The sequence below is a fragment of the Polypterus senegalus genome, chromosome 16, assembly GCF_016835505.1.
Source record: "Polypterus senegalus isolate Bchr_013 chromosome 16, ASM1683550v1, whole genome shotgun sequence".
In the NCBI taxonomy this organism is placed as follows: domain Eukaryota; kingdom Metazoa; phylum Chordata; class Cladistia; order Polypteriformes; family Polypteridae; genus Polypterus; species Polypterus senegalus.
The window spans coordinates 79,372,615-79,395,534 of NC_053169.1; the positions used below are offsets into that span (position 1 = coordinate 79,372,615).

The following is a 22,920-nucleotide window of genomic DNA, read 5'->3' on the forward strand; positions in this document are numbered from 1 at the left end:
CACTTTTACTCAGCTTTGTGCCAGGACTTATTAGGGTTTACATTACGGTATTCCTAATTTTCTCCATACTGCAGCATCATTTAAAGCAACTTAGTGATATGTTTCATGCTGTCTAAATTTCATTGTTTTATATTTTTGTATCAGCTTAGTTCAGAGGTCTGAAAAAAAAATCAATCAGTTCTTGTTATGAAGTGTGCTTCTTGTATTTGTATTTGTGCAGTTAAAACGGTGAGCATCCACAAGCAGTCTCTGCACCTGGAGGTCTCTTTACACTTGCGCCGAACAGGTACTGTCTAAAGGAAAATGTCTGCCTCTGCTTAGCATGAGTTAAGGCATCACATGCCAAACCTTTTTCACTTCACCTGGATGGGTCTCTCTAAAGAAAAGTGTAATGAACTGGCACTGGAGTTTCTGTTATTTCATTTGTTAATTTATTTTCCTATTAGCTTTAGAAATTTTATTATGGATTTGTTCATTTTTCATCATTAGTAGAAATATGAAGTATACATATCTCATATTATTAGACAGAGGTGGGTAGAGTAGCCAAAAATTGCACTCAAGTAAGAGTAGCGTTATTTCAGAATAATATTACTCAAGTAAAAGTAAAAAGTAGTCATCCAAAAAATTACTCAAGTAAGAGTAAAAAAGTATTTGGTGAAAAGACTACTGAGTAACTGTTTGATCAAAATAAATGACTTATTTTTTAGAAATGTAATAAGACAGACAAAAATATAATATAATGTGCAAATTCTGCTATTTCCAAATAGTACAATAAAAAATGAGTAAAAATAAATGACATCTTTACAAAATAAAGATGCACAAATAACACAAAGTTCCAAATCTCAGTTTTTCACAGCAAAGCTTTTGAAGCCGATACCTACAGTAGGTGACATGTATGTCTGAACAGTGCCAAGTACTTACAGTGACGAGATATCCTGTACACTGACAGTATAATACTTCATATTCACTTAGCCTCCAAATAGCACAGCTGATAGAAAATCACATTAGAACAAGGCAGCTTGGGCACGAACAAGAAGTCTCACTTCACCTTGACTGTCTGTGTCTGTGCATGTTTGGTTAAAACGTATTTGTTCTTCACTCAGTGAAGTGATGGTTAATCTTCAGCAGGAGTTGCCTCCCAAGGTTCCTGCAGTGAAGCTGTGACCGTTTAGCAGTGAACAGGAGCCCCGCATTAATAAAAAGTCTCTCACAGGCTGCAGACGCAGGAAGTTTGTGTGTGGTCACGTGACTGCATGGCAACGTCTGATTAGTGAAACGAAGTCATGTGATTATTGTTGCTACGTCAGTTTGGTGTAACAGTCAATCAGTAGATCCACTGGTGACTTCTCTCTGACTAAAATATAGCATATATACTGTAAATGTGTAAATGGAAAAATGTAACGAGTCAAGTGTTGCCCAATGTAGCGGAGTAAGAGTAGCGTTTCTTCTTCACAAATGTACTCAAGTAAAAGTAAAAAGTATGGCGCAGTAAAACTACTCGTAGAAATACAATTTAAAAAAAAATACTCAAGTAAATGTAACGCGTTACTACCCAACTCTGTTATTAAATAACAATATTTCTGCTTCTGAAAATACCACAATAGCATTTCGTTTCTTAATGGGTGGGAACTGGTTTCTATGACACAACAGCATGTCACTGGAGGGTGTGCCCCTGCAAATAGCACGTGATGATGAGCAGCCATAAAAACGGTCGCATCACAGAGCACACGCTCTAAGATTTGTGGCTAAACCAAACAACTCTCTGCTGTAAGGGTTTCCTGGCATGGACCCATTTTGTTTTTTTGGTTTATCAATACATCTCCTGATCCATTCAATTTCGCAATAGCGGCCTGTCATTTTCTATCCTGTGGCAGAACGAGGAGACATCCACCAAAGTGTAGGAAGAACTACACTCTAAGGTGGGGCATTGAATATCCTTGCAACAGCAGAAGCCTACAGACCCCGCCATGACTGACACATACAGTACAGAGTGGGGGGGTTAGTTAGGGGGAGGTTGATGTTGGTGGAAGGGCTGCCACATCTTAAGATCAGTATCACGCCCAGCATGCTCAGCACTACTAATTCCCAATACTGTGCAAAAGTCCATCTTTAGGAGGGCTGTTTCTCCTGAGTGTATCTGGGTACTGGGGTGCCCACAAGAGAGCAAGATGGAACATTAATATTTGATGTTATTACCATGGATTTTTTTTTTTTTTTGCTATTAAATCCGTAGCATACAAAAGCAAACAGTGTCAAGAGGGACGTGCTAAACGGAACAATTTCCCACTTTAACATTCAACACATTTAATTTGCTTTATTTGCATGCCGTTGCTTCAGATAAACATCATTAGGCTTCCCATCGCTCGTCCACAAAATCAAGTATCCTCAATGAGTGCAATTTCTATTAGGCTTACTTAAAGCTCATCATAAAAATAATAATAATATTTGTCATTTGTTCCCTATTAAGAAACCAGTGTTCAATTTATTCTTCTAAACAGCTGTTGTCATAGCAATAGAGGGGCTTTGTTCCGTGTGCACCCACCCAACTTTAAACGCACTCCGATATGAATCTCACGCTTTTCCATCCTCTGGAATCCAATAAGAGTGAATTTCCCATTATGTACATTTTAAACAACAGGAAATATGTGAAAATACTGGGATGAGAAATCATTTTTTAATTGTTAAAGGTAACATGACATAAGGTTCTCAGAGCAGGAACACAAAGTGACAGAGCCGACCATGGCAACACCGGGTACAAGGCAGGAGAGGGCCCTGGGCACAGCACTAGTCTAAGCAGAGCTCACTCACACACACTGGGCCAAACTAGGATGGCCAGTCAACCTAACCAGACGTCTTTAGGGATGGGGGAAGAAAACGCACTCAGATATGGTGTATATTCTGAACAGGACTTCTGTTTTCTCTTCAAAGAGTTAGATGAATAACTTAAAAAATGTTATGCAATGACCTTTGCTGAACACTTCTTTAGTGTTGTAAGCACTCCTTCGTTCTCTGCCACACTCTACACTAAATATGACCAGTTAGATACTCGCATCATCTTATTTAAAAATGACGCTGTGAGGCAATATGTCCAAATAAGTTGTTTTCCCAGTACTGACCCCCAACTCTCTCTTCTGTTTCTTTTTCCGATTTCTTTGTGGTGGCGGCCTGCGCCACCTCCACCTACTCAAAGCATCCTGATGCTCCAACATTGATGGACTGAAAGCCAGAAGTCTACGTGACCATCATCATCAGGTCCTTCGATGAAAACGCTAAATACAAAGAGGACTGTTTGATTTATGTTAAGTAGATTGCCCAGAGGGGACTGGGCGGTCTCTTGGTCTGGAACCCCTACAGATTTAATTTTTTTCTCCAGCTTTTGGAGTTTTTTTTTGTTTTTCTGTCCATCCCTGGCCATCGGACCTTACTTATTCTATGTTAATTAATGTTGACTTATGTTTATTTTTTATTGTGTCTTCTATTTTTCTATTCATTTTGTAAAGCACTTTGAGCTACATTTTTTTGTATGAATATGTGCTATATAAATAAATGTTGATTGATTGATTGAATTCTGCAATTTTTGATTGATTTCCATTATGGAGATATGCAACTGTTCATTTTAGGCTGTTTTTAAAAGTAAAAAGAAAAATCACTACAGTTGTGCTGAGCTCAGTCTATGTGTTTTAGCAACAAACTGTGACAAAAAATCCAAACCCACTACAAAGCCTCAGCCAGTCCCTGAAATTGGTTCCTGCCTTGTGCCCTGTGTTGGCTGGGATTGGCTCCAGCAGACCCCCGGATTCAGCGGGTTGGAAAATGGATGGATGGATGGATTTTGGGACATGAACCTAATCAGGCAGGTCACGGATATCTAAACCTCACTCAATGTAACAAGTGGTATAGCAGGTCAGCGTGGCTACAGGTTAAAGTCACTAGAAGTAAACAGAAGAAGAAAAACAAAAGGCTCTTAAAATGATCAGACACCTCCAGGGCACAGTTAATTTACGAAGAAAGAAAACAATAATGTATAGAAAAACAAAAAAATGACTTGTTGGTTAGTGCCACTGTGGTGGGCTGGCACCCTTCCCGGGGTTTGTTCCTGCCTTGCGCCCCGTGCTGGCTCCAGCAGACCCCTGTGACCCTGTGTTAGAATATAGCGGGTTGGACACTGACTGACTGACTGACTGACTGACTGACTGACTGACTGACTGGTTCGTGCCAATGCAGTTCAGCAAGTGGGTGAGATTTTCAAAAAGATACGACAAAGACTCTGTGAGAGGAAATGTATTGTAAAGATGAAACTTCAGTTTAGGAGAGCAATCTTCTACCTCGCTGGAGTCCAAAAGGTCACTGGAATATTGAATACTAATAAAAATGTCCTGACACTACTGTCCGGCTCAACTGGGATGCTTTTGGGGTATTTTAAATGAGATTTCAGGCTATAATTTCAAGGGATATCTGCAAACCCTGCTGTGTGGTCAACAGATGCATATGAGAGGCACAACTTGTCATACCGTGTCCAGAATGGAGGAGTTCAACAAGGAATACAACACTAACACTGAAGGGGAACCCAAAGTCCATGAAATCATCCTGTTGGGGGGCAAAAACAGGAAGGCCACCAGATACAAGGTTAGACCAATAAGCTCTTTTTACAAGAGGAGATCAAAGCAGTTGTTTTTTTTTTGGTGGAAAGGGAGGCAGAGATTTCATTAAAAGGTCAGAGAGAACAGTCAGGATTAAGCCAAGTTCATTTACAAAACTCTGAGATGGCTACCGAATCAAAAGGTCAACACGGGCATGTAGTCAAAACCAAAAGCCTTCAAAAGAAATTGCCGAAGGAACTTACCTGCCATGGTGAGAAAGAGCTCTTTCTCTGATTGGGAGCAAAACACGGATATTTATTGAGTCTGTGCCTCACCCTTAATTAAGAAAAATAAAATAACTGGACCTATATGGGTATTAAACAAATTGCCACTAAACAGAATTAAGAAATGGAGCATCCGCCAAGAGATACCATGCTGTAAAGTCATAATGCATTTATAGACATGACGTGCACCACGATTGGGGTCACATGACGCATCCTGATGGGCTAAACTTTCTCATAATGAAAAGAAACCAAAAATGGAATCCTGGAGAAAACAAAAGTGAAAGACATAAGCACAATCATAGAAAGTGCTTAATACTACAGCATCACCAAGAACTGGAGGGCACTAATCAGCTTTGGGTACACACACGTGCTCCCTTTAATATTACCTCAAATTAAAAACTACTGTCGCTAAGCAACAGACCTTGAAAGAGGGTCAGAGCAGAACGGCTGCCCCTTAGAGATGAGCCAGCTGGATAAATGCACTGGGCAGAAAAATGTAGAGTTGTGCGCAAAATCGTCAAGCCTGCTGGAAATATCGGCTATACACCAGTACCAAGAAACAGGACCAGCTGCTGTCAACTGGGACAGTGGCTCAGCAAAACCATAAAACCCCTGGGCCCACAATGACAAAGCAATCATTTTTGTAATAAAAATATTACTAAAGTTCATTATTGAAGATTCAAAAGGTAAAGTTTGTAAAGCAAACAATACCAGTGATAAAAACAAGAAGGAAATCAAGATGAGGTAAAAGAAAATTCCAAAAACCAAGACATCGGCTGCAAAAAGAATCAGAAAAACAGGACGTAAAAAGAAATCCAAAAAAAAAAAAGGTGAAACAAACACTACAAGCCAGTAAGTGAGCTAATGTCTCAGCAAAGTACCCTTTAAAAAAAGGCTGGGGTGGTCACTCAACTGCAGGGTCAGGGGACCCCACCCACTTAGGTACAATACACCGATGACGCATAAGATAAAGAATAAATAAATAGAGCATCGACATACTGCAATAATAAGAAATGAGGAAAAAAACAAGAATAACAAAGTAAGAATACATGTACAGTAATAACACCAATCACAAAAGAATATTCAAAAGACAACAAAATAAATAAAAGGAAAGGAATTAGAGTCAAGGATGAAACCCTGGCCAGACTACAACATGCCAGCCATAGCAGCGTCTTTGAGTGTGCCAGTGACCGCTGCCGCAGCAGTACTACTTTTACCTCAATGGAGTGATCTGCTAATGACTCAGTCGCCTTGTCCTGCCAAGGATAATGTTTGTTGATTGCTTTCTGCTGTTCTTGTAACAACCATGACACACTGGGCTTGGAAGCAATTCTCAAGTTTTGAGAATCTACAAGTATGGAGCAGGTCATATTGTTCAAAATTAGGACAAAGCTGATCAACGTCAAGGAAAAGATGGACTAGCCCTTCAGATCAATCATCATTTAGCTTGATGGTTCAATCACGTTCTCTATTTTCTCATTTTTGTTCTCATTTCCAGTAACAGTCTTCCTTCTGAGGAATTCCCAGGTGTCCAGGCCAAACCACGGCTGTTTTCCCTCTAGGTTGGTTTCTCATTGAGCTGGTCCTAGTATACCCTTTGTGGAAGGCGCCTTCATGCCTTAACGTCTTCAACTGACTGTATTTGATCCTGAGAGGCAGCAGTTCTTCTCTGAGGCCTGTGACTGTATGGAGAACCCAGGAGCCATTCAGTTTGACCAACTTGTATATGTAAGAGTAAAATCATTCATTTGGTCCCTACCTAAAAGCTGTGAGCACTGGGTGGAGAGTGGCCAGCAAGTCAGAAGCCTAATCCGAGGCCTCAGCTCTCACTATTCCACTATGGTCTCTTACGATATCCATAAATCAGCCAACATTACACCAAATCGCTGGTCAATCCCTGGACCTCCCTCAACCTCACTAATAAACAAGACCTCAGAGTTCTTGAACTCTCTACTTAAGTTAAAGAAAACAAGTCATTTAAAGGTTTTAATTCGTTCCCCTACTGTGTTGAACTGCTCCCAAGCTAAACAGTCTCAAATCTGTGGCTGTACCTTGGTATCCTGACCATAAAAATCACAAACAGATGAGAACGTAAGGCATATCCACAGCTCAGACTGAATGAACTCGACTTAACAGTAAATATGCAAAGTTTATTGATTCTCTGAGGGGAAACTTATTTTTTTGTGTGACCTTTGGAGGTCAAACATAACTGTAGCTGTAGCTACTTTTGGGACTGAAGAAGGCTCTGCAGCGGCCCTGTGGCCAATACTCTTGTAAACCCTTCCACAAGATACCGTGACGGATACAACCATAAACATTTATTAAGTACATGTGTGCACAGTATTGACAAAATCCCATGACCCCACAACAGCCTTATTAGAGAATTTATTTTGCTCACCTGATTGTACAACAAAATGACAGATGCAAGTACGTATCTGACATAAAATTGCTCAAGTGAGTGAAAAAAAAACCACAACATGATTCAGACTAACAGTGAAACAGTGACTAAAAAAGACAGCGAGCCAGCCTTTAGCCTGTGGACCACTAAACCCTTAAACCGGGGCTCGGTTGGGGGGGCTGCCTCATTAGCTGACCACCTGCTGCCTTGGGAGGCTATGCCCCCGTGGGCTTCACACAAGGAGAGAAGAGCAAAAATCGACATAAAACAAATCAATTACAAAATGATTAATATGACAGAGAAACATAATGAAAACAAATAATTAAGGATGGTAAGTAATCAAGCAAAACAATCTACAATAAAAAGAAAATAAAGCACAGGAGATAAAAAAAACTTAGGCCAGGGATGGAGCCCTGACAAAACATGACATAAGATAGTGTCTGCTACAAGTGATCCATGAATGGCACCAAAATCCTATAACAAATCACCAACTACATTCCGATCCGGCTTTTCTGTCGTCCCGCTTACACTTCCTCACAAATTTGGGCCATCCTGGTGTGAATGGCATTTGCCAGCAAGACTACAAAATCACTAACTGGTAACTTCAGCAAACAAATGCAGACTCTAAAAGGCCGAAGGACACTCAATGTACTGCTGTGACTCTGATTATACCTGTCAGTATTTTTAATCCCAACACAAACTCTGGCTCATTCACAAATTTAGAGTTAGATCCCCCAAAAGTCAATTCTCTTGACTAGTCCAGTACGAGCAGATCTGACTTGGCACTTTCAAACAGCTTATTTCAACGGAGCCTGACCAGGCTACATGGGGCCTGACTCTAGGTGGGGGTTTTAGATCCAGAACACCTGATATTGATACATGACGGCAAGATTTGTTCAGAACCTCAATGCAAGTCTCATTTTGGGGCTTTTTTTTTGTTTTGCCTTGAACCCAAATAACTCTGTGATGGGTGGTCCTACCAGGAGTATAAGGCTTACCAGAAATATACCTCTAAGGGCCACGAGCCCCTCAGCCTCAGCAAGAACATTCGAAATAAATATTACATTTTTGAAGCGTTATTTTTTTTTCTGCATAAAATACACTTCCAGACAAAGTCTGTGGCTCAGTAAATGGGCAGAGAAACAGACAGATATTTAAGGCACTATATAAAACAATGATTGATAGACAGCACTTTGCCCTTAAGGGAAAATTAAGCTTTTTACAGATGCTCAACAAACAAATAAATAAATAAATGTCATAATGAGAAAACAACAAAGCAGAGTTACAAAAAAGAAAGAAAACTTCTGACCTGGCTAAATCTAAAAAGAGCAGCGGCAGTCCCAGTGAGGCCTTGTGCAGGTGTATCGGCGCCAGTATGATGAAGCTCCAGTCGTATCTCCTGACACAATTCTTTTGAACAACTCATTGGCTAAAAGTCCTCAGTGTTGTTGTGTCAGGAGGGCACGTGCAGCATTGTTTGTAATGGCCATCGGTTTTGCCTTCATTCTGTCCTCCACTACTACTTCCAGGGGGTCCAGAGTCCATCCCATAACTAAGTGTCTCCTTAATCAATTTGTTGATTCGTGTTATGGAAGGTATAAAGGATGTCACCAGCCACTTTAAAGAAGTGCAGTTTCCTAAGTGAAGAAGAGTCTGCTCTGCCCTTTCTTGTACAGATTCTCTTTGTTACGAGACCTCTCCAACTTGTCAATGATGTGGTCCCCTACTAGATATGACAGGCACTATATAACATAGAGATTGATAAATAACAAACTTGCCTCTCATATTTCTGTAGTGGTTTCTGAGCTCGGACAATTGGACAGACAGTGTGGTCTTTCGCCGGCTTGTCATCCCGGCCAATACCCCCAGGCTGCCAGATGGAGCCCTCCTTACAGTATGGAGTTGCCCCAAAGACCAGCAGGGAGTCATGGACTATGTAGTTTTTATACACGACCCTGCTGGACACCACAGGGGCCGCAAGAGGGAGCAGCAGGGAGAACTGAAGACTCATTTGTGCCCTATAACCCGTAAGTGCGTCAAAGGAAGAGCGGCGTGCTTCCGGGTTGAGAAGGAGGACTCGTACCCGACCCGGAAGTGATAAAGGATCACGTGGACTGGGGATTGGGAACACTTCCGGGTCAGGAAGGATAAAAGGACTGTGGGAGCTCCCAGACGGCGAGCTGAGCTGAGTGGAAGGGTGGCCACGTGTCTGGGAGAGGAGGATTGTATTTGTATTGGTGATTATTGATTTGTATGAGTGTAGTGGAGGAGAGGGTGCTTTCTGCACTGTGGCAAATTAATAAAGTCAACATGTGGACTTTTATCCGGTGTCTGGAGTCTTGGACAGGGGTTCAAGGGAGCGATACAGCCCTAATCTGTCACAACAGGTATAAAGATATGACAAGGTATGCACAAGAGGATACATTTTGTGTAGACAGACCGCTAAACCAAACTTTATTAAATCCCAAAATCTGTCTGTCTAGTTGTGCTCTATCTCTTGATAACACTAACTGCTGCTGTCTCTCTAAAGGTTTCAAAGGATGGGAGATTCTGCATTTTAAGGGACATGTGCCCATTAGAGCCACAGAGCTGCAGCTGATCAAGAGGCTGTCCTCATTTCCAGGTGGTGGGCTCTGCTCCTTATTTGAATGTGCAGCCCAATCTACCTAAGCTGGTAAAAAACAACAAACATGTTGTAAAAGACAGACACGGACCCCAGATGTCTAAATGCAAACCCATTTATTTCAGCAACACACACAGTGCACAGAACCCCCTATATTTCTTACAGTCTTTTTGCCTTTCTTTCCTTTTGATGCCTCTACTCCTCCCGTCGTAAGCTCTGTCCTCTTCCACTCGACTCCAGCTCTCCAAATGGAGTGAGGCGGCCCCTTTTATGCGCCCTGATGGACCTCCTGCAGCACTTCCTGGTGTGGCGGATACTGCATGGGCACCCAGAAGCACTCCAGGTGCCTTAGGTTGTCCTTCTGGCAGCACTTCCTGGTGTGGCGGAAGTGCTGTCCTCTAGGGCTCCAGGATTGTCCAGGCGCCCCCTGGTGGTGGCGCAGCTCCTTATCCGTGGCCCTGATGGAATCCAGGGGGGCAGCCCAGGGAAATATATTGCCCCTTTCCCGGTCCTTCCCTGCTCCAGGCGTCCCGGTGGGGCAGGATCCCTGGTCGTCTGCCACAATGTGCAAAGTGGATGTTGTTGGCAGACTCAACCCAAACCACAATTCTTTGCTCATCAAACAGCAGCTGCCCACCTTTATGGGGACCAGAGGAATTAAGCACCTTGTCTGGAGGGGTTGGGGGATTTGTCCTTGGGAAGCTGATGCAGTAACACCAAAAGGCCAATGGTGGCACACGTGCTTCACGTAAGATGAGCTGCCACACTGGGTCAACACACTTCATCAAGATGCATAAGGGAACCGTCGTTCCATCAGCTGCCATGAACATTTTTATGTGTCTTTATAATTATTCATTTGACCAGATGTAATCTCCTGTAATAAGAAGCCAGCATGCCCACAACCAAGAACACCCACTAAGGCCTAATAATTGCACCGTGTGATGAGATGTAAGTTTGAGCCTTGAAGGACAAATGGTCAGAGTGCTAACTTTTGAAGCTCCTGATGGGACCCAAACAAATGCTGGATCCTTTGAGATTATTAATTTAGAAACTAAGTGATTTTATTTTGATTAATAATTTCATGTATGAGAAATTCAGCATACATTAGGACTGGGCAGTTGGTTGTCATACCACAGTGAGAGTAAAATACAAACTGCCATCACCACAAACATCGTATAAACAAATCACGTTGTTGACACAGGCCTCACCCAGCAGTCACAGAGCTTCCCAACACTGATCTGTCCTTTTCACGGGCTTCTGTCAAATCCAATCTTGAATTATCCAAACACTCAATAGCTGCTAACTCAGATGCCATCATTTGTGATCATGAGAGGAATTAGCAGAGTACACAATCTCGACAGCGGCGGAACAGAAGCAGACGGCAAAGAATGAGCTGTGGCCATCAGCTGATTTCCTCCAGACTGTCAGAAAAGTCTCCGTCTTTCCCTAAAACCTCACATAATGAGTGATTTCAAATACCAGCTGGTGGGGAGGACACCCTTTCTGACAAGCTTTATCATCCTGTGGCTATGGCACTGCCTACAGAAGCTAATTGCACCTCCCTCTCAGCTCATCTAACATCCATCTTCTCATTTCCTGAACCTGAAGTCTGTCCTGGCAGTACCAAGCACAAGACAGGACCAGTGCTATAATGGGTACCAGTCCCTAGCTTGGTACAATCATGTATACAAAATTTCTCTTGGACTACTTCAAATGTATGATGGTGGGAGGAAATACACATGAATCAAGTGAAAGAGAACCCACTTCACGTTTTAAGGGGGCCCACCAACAAGTGAAATGGGGTCCAAAGGTGTGCACAGTACCACACTACTGTGTTCTGAAATCTCAATAAAATGTTACTGTAAATAAAGGCTCAAAGAGAAAGATGCCAGCTGCCTGAGTGTCACCTGGTTCCCTAAACCTGCAGATAAAGCAAAGCCCCCCATCACTTAACCAGTTTATGACCCTTGACCACCCCAAAAGGAACATGGTTAGCAACTTGAGTTCCAGTGACCACCTCTGTCCACATCTGGCCTCTGCAACCCATAGGAGAGGGCAGACCTGAAGTTGTCCTGGTAATGCAGTCTGCCATCACCTGTCTCTCTGCCAGCTTCCTTTGTGATGTGCCATCCGGCCACATTTTGCAAACCTTTTCTGGTCACTGTGCCTTTTTTTTTTTTGATAAAAGTGTTAAATTCTGTTTTTAGGGTTATTAAATAAATGTTGGCTCTCTCACAAGTCTCTTTTTGTGGCTTTCTTCCAAATAAGAAGGAAAGTGAATATAACCGGACAGACATTAAGGATTCACAATGTCCACCCAACACTCACGCATGGCTCAGTTTGTGAAATAAACTTTACAGAAGAGTGCATGTCATGACAATCAAATCGCATTGCAAACATAATGAAATGACAGCCATTGTTTGAGCTGTGTTTGCTGGGCACATCTACACACTCACGGCCGTTCAGCATCGGACTACCAAAGGTTGCCCTCAGTACTCACCACAGATCTCAAGCCGTTCTCCTTCAGCAGGTTCAGGGAGCTTTCATAACAAGCCGCTAAAAGGTCTTTCTGAGTCTTCCCGACGTGACCTCGGGCCACCGGGCCCACCGTGTGAATGACATCTGTTGGGAGAGAAACGGAGATTCAGCAAACTTTGTTTTCACTGGAAGTATAAACTGTGAATGGCAGTAATTAATAATTAATTGTTTTGAACCCATTAAATTGCATTCGGGGTCACTCTTGAGAGAATCATTTTACAATCGTTTACTGGATAACAGTACTTGTGTGCATGCAAAAAGACAACAAAGAAACAAAAATCCGGAACTCCATGACCGCAGACATCAGCCGTATGGAACAGTGCCATCTACAGGACACTTAAGCATTACAACACGGTGGCTGAAAGCTTGAAAGTGCAGGATGCAGAAGGTGCTAATGGCAGGTAGTGCTGAGAGAGTGTCACATTGTCTGTGCAGCCAGTACTTTATTGCAATAGTCGGGGAAAGTAGCAGGATTTTCTCTTACCCTGAATGGCATAGTAACTCGAATAAAAAAGTCCCGGAGGGACAAATCTCTCAGTGAGCTGACAGGCTATAGAAGTATGAGATTAGGTAAGATTAAGGGAGCAGGCTAAATAGAGCCAAGAAGTAAGAGAGACGATCAGCATTAGCTCCTAAGAGCACTCGGTAAGGCCTCAACAGCCTTTCAATAAGATGGGATGGAGCAGCACTTTGGAGCATTACACTGCTCCTCATTTAGTAGTTGGCGTGATCAGAGGGGTCTGATTATACCTTTTTGCAACTGTAAAGCTGGCTACAGAACACCAACAGCTTTTAAGTCATATTCTAGCGTGGCACATCACTGCCCAGGAACTAACTAGAGGGCTTTCTGTGTGAAGTTTGCAGATTCTTCCTTTGTTCACATGACATGCCTTGAAACTCCAACTAATGATTTACAAAAAGGAATTCAGGAAATGGAAGGGCCTTTTTGTGATACAGCTCACAAGGACACATACAGAATTCAGCTCCCTCTTCTCACTTCTCTGGGTGCACAGCGGAGCTTCTCAGCATGATGCCTGCCCATGCCAGGCTTTGATCCTTTGAGTCCTACAGGACGGGGCACCAAAGGGCAAAGCAAGGCTGGCCAATGAGATGGCCACTAGGTGAGAGTGTGACCCCGAGTACAGCATATACATTTAGCAGAGCGAATGTCGCTCTTCACAAAGTCGGCTTTGTGCACAAAGTGCAGGTACGCATGCTGCTCGCTCTTCTTATTATCACATCTAAAAGGTGGGAAGAGACAACTGCAGTTGCTGGGAACACTGGTATAAAGGAGATTATTAACATAAAATGAAAATAAGGCTTGAATTTATCATTACAATGGGACAATGGGAACATTTTTAATAATCTATTCCCAAAATGAATACATTCATTCTGCTAATGAAATGGCAGTCCAGATAGAAAATCAATTACAAGTTTCCTTTATGCAATCTATTCAAGTATTCATAACTCTGATTCCTCTGTGTTTCCCACTGCATAGTAATGTGGCTCTCTGTCAATCATCATTCAATGGGCTAGAATCGGAAGGAATCATCACTTCCATTTTCTTTAATTGAATCACGGAAACACTGGCAAAAGCACACGCACGGTCCGTAAATAAGCACGCGAGTGCAACGCCGGCCACCTCCATAAATAAGACTTGCTTATTTTTAGCAGTGTACATTAGCATGTTAGAATAATTTGCAATGTGGCTTGACACCGTCGTCTGAACTAATGGCTGTCGGACGTGGATGTTTGCTTTCTGTCTCGACTGTCTCTGTCTGCAGTCTGTTTGAGACACAAGGGTGTATAAAAATGAACCATAAAGTCTGAAAAAAAGAGCAAAAAATAAATATTTATATAACAATTGATACTCTTTTCATCAAGTCATTGACTGCAATGTCAGAAGCAGCCCACACGTTTCAACTGCAGTGCTAGTAGTGTCTGTGAAAGCCCATTCCTCTTGCTGTCCTATCCAGTCTGAAGCCCCCATCCCACTGCACAAAGAATCCATTAACTGGACTTTTCAAAAAGTGAGCTTCTGCTCACAGGCTCCTCTAAATATGGCGCTCGGTTACATCTCAGAAAGCGTGCTTTTATCAACAGCAGCCTCGCTTGCACACAACACAGCCCTCAATATTCATTTTCTGACTTGATCACGTTGGACAACGCTGGCGCTCTGCTGATTCCCAATCCAATCTCATCATCTATCCAGGCACATTGTCATGAGACGCCTCTCTTTGGAATTCATTTTACATTTGCAAAAGAGCACAGGCTTTGTTTTTCACTGGGCCCAGCCAAAGTGACTTCATTTACAGCTGCTCTCCACGTCTCTGCTGTTTAATAGAGAGAAAGTCGTCTCTAACGTGTAGTCATCTGCAATGAGCCTCAGACAGACAGGAAAGACGTGATACTGTACGATAGATAGATAGATAGATAGATAGATAGATAGATAGATAGATAGATAGATAGATAGATAGATAGATAGATAGATAGATAGATAGATAGATAGATAGATAGATAGATAGATGACAAAATAATATTTTCATATTAATATTATCACCATCCATTTCCCTTAGACATTCCACAACGTCCTATGAAAGCATCAACTACAAATTATTTTGGATTAATCTGAAGTGCATATTGCACATGCATGCCTGATAGCTGTTTTATATCAAACGTTTGCACAGCACTTCCCAAGATAACCTGACTGACCTGGTGTGTTAACTCCATTATCTAAAGGTCACTGATGACAGAACACATATTCGACATGAAGTAACATATGTGGAGTCTGGCTGAATAAACGCTTGCTATATGTCACCATTAGTCACTGCGTCCTACTGACGAGAGTCAAAATAAACCTCAGAATTCTAATTCCGTCTCAGATTTTCCGCTGCCAGAATGAAGTACACGAGCAGCTGAAGCAAACTACACGTTCTTGACGAATCTACAAGTGAGCCACATCAGAACACATCACATAACCAATGGTTAATTTGGAAACAACTTCTAAGAACGGCCATAAAGAGAGGGTAGCAACAAAATGTGTTGTCCACTGCGTTGTCGTTGCATCAGCAGCCATGTGATTGGCCAGGAGAAGGCTTCTCATAGCTTGCATATAAAATCCATCCATCTTCTACCAGTTATCTGGGCCCCGGTCACATGGGCAGCAGTCTAAGTAAAGATGCTCAGATATCCGATATCCCTTTTCCCAGCCACATCATCCAACTCCTCCAGGGAGATACCAAGGTGTTCCATGGCCAGCTTGGAAATATAACCTTCTCCAGCATGTCCTGGGTTTGCCCCGAGATCTCCTCCTGCTTAGACATGTCTGAAACACCTCTTGTAGAGAGAGATATGTCCAGAAGGCATCCTAATCAGATGCCCGAATAACGCACTGGCGCTACTTTGAGCTCCTTCTGATTGTCTGTGCTCCTCGCCCTATCACCCATTGCTGAGCCCAGGCACTCTGTAAAGGAAGCTCATTTCCATCACTTGTTATCTACCTGTATAACGGAGTTCTTTTAATCACTACCCAAAGCTTGTGGGCACAGTTAAGGGGAGATAAATTGACTGATCAGTAATTTTAGAGCTTTGCCTTTTAATCTCAGCTTTCGCTTCACCACGGTTGCATAGTTATACAGGTGTTGCATATAAACATCATTCTGAAGACATGTCCATATATGTGACAGGTGGCAGAAGCCGTCAGTTCTGTCAATGAGATTGTTGCTGTGCCATGGCAGGAGCCGGCAGGCCTTTCCAAAGGACAGCTCTGAGTCGAGTTTGAAGAGGGTCGATGCCGGACCCCACTGGCCACGGGACATGTGTGATGCCCGAAAGCCCAACTGCCCAGCCACCCCTGGCTCCCCTCACTTTTAAGCACACATCTATTTGTTTTCAAACAACGGCCACACGAGCCTGCTCTGCATCATTTGATTTAATCCGAATAACTACTTGACCTCAGCCGACCCCAATTTGGAGTTTTCCTTGCGATTTTGCAATGCATAATTAATATGCTATTATGAGACATATATTTTAGATATCGTGCTATAAATATTTCATCTAAATTATTCTGATTCATGAGCCGGGCCATTTAGGGTTCATAAATCTTAATATACAATAAATGATTGATAAATGATGTATAATACATGTTTGTGCTATGCATTATGTTTTAGTTATTAATAAATCTTTACTGTGTTATTTTTCATATTTTACCTCACCGACGTGCCAGGTGACAGCGGAACGCGCCCTGGGCTGTGCGTGTGTCTGCTCCGAGGGGCACGTCCTTTCAGTTCCATCACAGATGCCTTGCTGGGCACGGGCCGCACAACTCGACTGCACGACTGATGCCGTCGTCTTCCCTCACTGCCTCCTTCTTCTCCACTGGCAGACTGTATGCCATCTGGGGAGTTCACACGCGGCCTATGCCTGTTCAGCTTCTCGACAAAACTGCTCATTCAAACTGGATGGAACTGTGGGGGGCATTTTTGTCTGCTTGTAAAACAGCCTTTAACTATAAAAGAGTGAGAATGTCAGCGCTCTAACAATGGCTTATACAGACACCCTGCCCCACTTGCCAGCCAATCATAGTCTGCCAACTGTCTGGATTTGAAAGAAAGTGACAATGTTTCAATTTCATTTCTTTTTGTCATTCTAAATCACACTCTAATGACGTCATCTGTGGCATCATTTTCAGTTTTGACAGTTACAATGGGTCTTTATGTGGGGGCCATTTTTATAAATTCAAGAATGAATTTATGGTTTGTCTGATTGTTGTGGTAAGTAACATGCAGACTTGTTATTGGCCACAGAAGGCTAGTTGCTCTGGAAGTTTCTCTTTCTGTGTTGAGGTTTTTTATTCTGTTTAGTGATCGCTGGTATTGTTCAGTTTGTTTCTTTTGAAATCCTGTGAAACTACCACTACAACTACCCGCTATGCTTGACTTACTTCTTTCTGCAATAAAATGTACCACAAAGATAATCCAAACCAAGGAAACATATATTTCACCTGTGGAACTACCAGTCACCCACTGCAAAAAGATGGGCTCAGAAGTAACCCTAAGAGTCCAAGGTCTTTAAATGTTCTAAAAATGACTCGCCATCAAACTCTAAGGGACCTACACCTCAACCTGAAGTATAAAGGCTGAGGTTAGGGTTAGGGTCACAAACTACAGAAATAGCCAAAAAGAGCAAAACAAAACTACGGAACAAACCGTACCTGACTGATAAATAACCAATCCTGTGACTCACAAATCATCTGCCACACAGTATGTTTGCCTAACTGAGTCCAGAGGGCTTGACACCAAACCTTGGTCCATACATTTCGAAGAGGAAACTTTGAAAACATGCTTCTAAGGAGAAGCTTAGGAATTTTTATGTAAACCCATGGTGCCAGTGGGTTTGAATGAATCACAAGATCTTCAGTGTTTGATTTTAAATTTGACCCTCCGTCTATTTGTTGGTGAAAGTATTGTTAATTACTGATTAGTAAGGTAAAGCCAGTCAGTCTATCTGTTTAATGTACAGTACATGTTTATCTTCTGTGTATATTTGAAGGGGTGAGTTTCAAAACCTGCTAAGTACATTTTTTGGCGAACTTTAGGTGAAGCATGGTTCTGACTCATCAAAGGGTCGGCTATGTGCTTGGCATTGAAGTGGGCTTCAAAACCTGCTAAGTACCAAAATATAGTGCTATAAATTTTGATGTGAGTTCCAAAACCTGTTAAATGCATAACCAGCTTAGTTCCAAAAGCTGCTAAGTACACCAGCCAATCATCTCAATATGCCACACTCAGAGTTTTAGGAAGAGACTGGCAGGTGCTTAACTACAAGTCTGCAACTGCAAAAGTCTGCAATAAAAAGCTCCCATTTCACTTGACAAAAGTTTGAGTGGTGGAAATAACAAGAAGTAACATAAACATAAAGACCACGTATTCGGGTGACTTTTGCAGTCACAGTATTGTGAAACGTGGCAGCAAAATAAAAAACTTGTCAGCTGACCCACTTCCACTAAATTGTTGTGTTAATCCAAGATGTAATGCCTGAAGAAGGGGCCTGAGTTGCCTCGAAAGCTTGCATATTGTAATCTTTTTAGTTAGCCAATAAAAGGTGTCATTTTGCTTGGCTTTTCTCTACATTCATAATGGCTAACACGGTACAACAACCTTGTGTTAATCCAGTAAAAGCAAAGGATGTCGAAATGTTGCTTAGCAAAATGGGAGTCAATATGGACAATCCGCAATCAGAAAAAGTTAAAGAGTTCTACCTCCCAATCATTGGAACAGCCAACAAAAACACTAAACCAATGGCAGACAGTGATACTGAAATACATGATGAAGACGATGTAGAATACTGACATTCTAGAGATTGCTTATAACTTGTTTAATTTACTACTTCAACAATGCTTAACAGGAATTCATAACTTTTAGCATTACTTTTTACCTAAATAGTTTAGAGACTAAAAGCTCTGAATTTCTTTTGTTATATAATAAAAATATTTCAAGATCCAGAGCACTTTTGATGAAAGTTTCTACTTATAGGTTTATGGGATAGCATTGATTTAGCGTCAAAACCTGCTAAGTATTTTTTTTCCTATTTTTTACAAAAATGTAAAATATTCAGATTTCTGAGATGTCCAGCAATTGACCTTCAGTAATGTAGCAACCAACATTCTGCAAAAAGAATTTTAAAAATATTTCAAATACTTCAAAATTATTTTTCTCCTTTTCACAAAAAGTTGTCTCCTGTACTTAGCTGATTTTGCAACTCAGCTCTTCATTTCTTCTCTGTTACAATCATAATATGTCTTTCTGAATTATTAGCTGATTTACACTTACTTTGGATATCTGTCTATAGGCCCTTGTTCCACAATTTAAAGCTGCCTTGCTGTTTACTTCGGATAACATGACACTTGACAAATGGACCAAAACAACTCTGAAAAGCCTCCAACAACCTGTCCTCCTATAGCAGCAACTTTTTTGTTTCTTTTTTGGAACAGCCTCTGAAACTCGGATTTGGGACAGCTCCACCTTATACAGACTGGGACTCAACTGACCACAACCCAACCGGACATGCACTTCACTTGCTGAAGACAGAAAGTCCAACGAACAAGCAGCACCTGGAGACGGCCGCAGTAAAGACCTGGTAAAGCACCATTTTGGACACACAGCACTTGGAGGTGGCCATGGGTTCAGACTTCAGGCAGTCATTAAATGTGAAGGATCTTCAACCAAGTATTAAAAAATGATCATCATATTCATGATTATGTTAGTCTGTTCAAATATGTTTGAGCCCTTGGAAATGGGGGGCTATGGAGAAAAATGGCTGTTATTTCTAAAAGGCTCAAACAATTTTTTATGTTAAACCCCTTGAATTAAAGCTGAAAGTCTACACTTCAATCACATGTTGATTGCTTCATTTCAAATCCATTGTGGTGGGGCACAGAGCCAAAATTATGAAAACCGTGTCACTGTCCAAATACTTACTGTATTCATTTTCTTTTATTCATTTAGTCTTTTCTACATCTTGCTTTTGACTGGAGTTCTCTCATCCCCACAGGTGTTAGTTCTACAGTATACAGTACATGATAGGTGGCACTGTGAAGTGGGGTCAGACACTCGCTCACTCCCATCCTGTTTCTCTGATTAATAAGACACCCAGGCTTGCCGACACCTACTGGAGGTGCTTGGCTTCCTCTTATGTGCTTCATTTCTACTCCTGTGTTTTCACGGTTTTTGCCTTTTCTCTCTTAACTTGGGGTGCACCAAGATTCCATTTTCTTGTTACTTCTTCTCTTGTATAAAAAGTGAAACCGATAGCCACACTGAAGTCTAGTATGTTAGGTGGAACTGTTGATTATATGGAAGACCAAACACACACACACAACTGTTTAATACAAAACTAAACGGCCTTGAGTAGAGCTGAGCTGCAGCACTGCCTCCTGGTGACTTGACCACAATGTCACGATTCCAAAAGCCAAGATATGGTGATGGAGGTGGATGCCTGGGTGATGCCACTCTTGATACTGGGCACTGAGTTTCACTTGTCTGCTGCTGATCCTCACTTCAAGCAGTGAATTTGTAGCCACTTCTTAAACTTGACAGCTCCTCTGCCTCGTAACCACCATATTCCGACAAGTAAGGTGTGTTGTGCCACATGACATTGCACAGCTGGGTTGAAGATTGGGGGAGTCACAGATGAGCCAGCTAACTTAAACTTCTGCTCTCTATTATATAGCTCCTTTCCCTTGGCATGCACTACTGACTTTGAGAAGATGACTTGCTCAGTGTCCACACACTGTTAAGCCGTTTTAAAAATGGTCTTTATAAAGCAGAAATGGACTGACTCAGGCCGGCTCTCCTTCTCACTTATCAGGGGGCTGAGAAGCCCTGTGCTGGCTGTCACCTAACACAGAGCTCTTCAGTCCAGCAGACCTACGCGTCCATTCAAGAATGCATTTAAAAAGGAAAACGCTTTTAATATTGGGCGCAGTTAATTGCAGCACTAAAACAAGCAGCAGGTCAGTAATAAGAGTTGTCTTACTGCTGATCCCAGCCCGCCTGCCAAAGCCAAGCCCAGGTTAGTGAAATATTTTATTATTCCCTTAGACTCTCTGGCAGCACGCTGATTCCTGCCAAGCCTGGCCGGAGCAATCACTTTCAATTTGTGGCTTCATTAGCAGGCGCGCAGGCTGTCCTGCATCTATCAGGAAAGTTAATAAGTAAGCAGATCGCAAGGTTAACACGCTGGCATTTATTATTAACAATCTGATAGAGGGCACACCAGGGGTTATGGAAAAGGGATCTCGCACATTCCAGCTTCATTTATCCAAGAGAAGGCATGATGCACGGCCCTGGGTCTCGGTGTCCAGCAGAAGAGCCAGCCTCAGCTCATCCATTTAAGCCAAGGGTTGGTGAGCAGCAACTGGACACCACACAGGTGGGTGCAGGAAAAAGAATTGGGAAGTGTAGATGGAACATGCAATGAATGCTGGGAAGAGAGCGTGTTTGTGTGTATGTGTGGTAGGGGGCGCTTTTACACAGAAAACAGAAAAAGAACATCAGATGGGCACATCACCGGATCAACAACAGGGTGAGGACGGTGATGGGGCTGAGGGTTTGAGGAAGTGAATGCTGCCATCACGTGCTCTCGGGCAGATGGTAAATCCGAGTTGTTGATTCGGAAATTCTACGTGAACACTCTACCAACTCGGAAATATAAGTTGGACAATTTGGACAAAACAAAGTTGAACTATCTGAGTTATGATGTAATGCTGACCCTTCACCTTAGTCAATTGTCTGAAATAAAATATACAACCTGGCCAGCCAGAAATGTCATTTTTTTGGTCGAACTGCATTTGGAGCAAAGTGAAATATATCTGATATGTTTATTTGGCTCCTTATGTCCTTCCTTCTTTTTGGTAACCTTAACGTTTCTCCAAATAGTCCAACCGAAAACTCATGTGAGCCCACTGAAGTGGGAAGGTGAAGAGTCACAAGTTGGAGCTCCAAACAATCCAAGAAGACGTGAACACAGCAAACCAATAACCATGATGGCCTGTGTTCACATAGCTCAGCGATGGTCAGGTTCAGTTAGGAACCACACAAAAAGAAATCAGTCAATCCTTACTTGAACCAGCGCCTAAGACAAGGAACAAAGAAGGCCGTATTGCACTGAAGATGGATTTGTTAGGCTACAGCCATGACTGTAGATCTGACTCAAGTTTATTTTTTATTTGTTAAATTATTTTGTTATTTTTCAAATATTTGCCTTTTAAATGTATGTTATTTCATGATGTTTGTTTAAATTGTGTTGTTGACTAATTAGTCAGTGTATAAATATTATGTAAATACCTCTGCTTTCATTCCGTGTGTTTTGTGGGTGGAACCCCAAGAGGCGGGACCACCTTAATATCATGCTGAAGGACCGCCCTCAGCCTTTATATGCAAGTCTGGGGAGTCGGTGCTGCAGTGGGTCACTGACGCTTGAAGAGCGCATATTATTGCAAGTATTGATTTTTCTGTTTCCTGGATTTATTGCTTCTGACTTTGTTTACTTTTTATTTTCTTCTTAATTCTTGGATCCCATTTTTGCACTATTTTTCTGTGGGCTACAATTTTTCAGACATTCCCTACTACCTTATGTATTTGTCATAGTAGGGTCCTCGGGTGAGCCTATCCTCCCCAGTTTGGCATTCTTTCCAATAAAGACTTTAATGGAATGCCTCAAATCCTATCCATTGCCTCTGTATGTCGATTCTTGCCAGCCTGGTCACTCTAGTTAAATGCCTCTGCATTATTTTTACAGGCATAACCCCTGGCAATTAGAGTGCCAGAACATGCAGGAGGGAAAGTTAATGAATAAAATCTAATAAGTGCAACAGAAATACCATTACAACCTGAGCAGCAGTTCATCTTGTGTCCATATGCTCACTACCAGGTGGCTGCCTGTCATAATGTTCTTATTAGTTTCTGATCTGGCGTTGTCCAGCACGGCCCTTAATCC

General features: G+C 42.1%; 1 protein-coding gene across 3 annotated transcripts in view; it reads right to left on the reverse strand.

Annotated features, from left to right (window-relative positions):
• Window positions 1–22,920, reverse strand: part of macrod2 (mono-ADP ribosylhydrolase 2) — a 1,287,980-nt gene that overhangs the window by 380,142 nt on the left and 884,918 nt on the right. For all 3 annotated transcript variants that reach the window (XM_039739038.1, XM_039739039.1, XM_039739037.1), the window contains exon 6: window positions 12,386–12,507. In XM_039739038.1, the coding sequence (XP_039594972.1) occupies window positions 12,386–12,507 (122 nt within the window). The remainder of the gene's footprint in view (window positions 1–12,385; window positions 12,508–22,920) is intronic.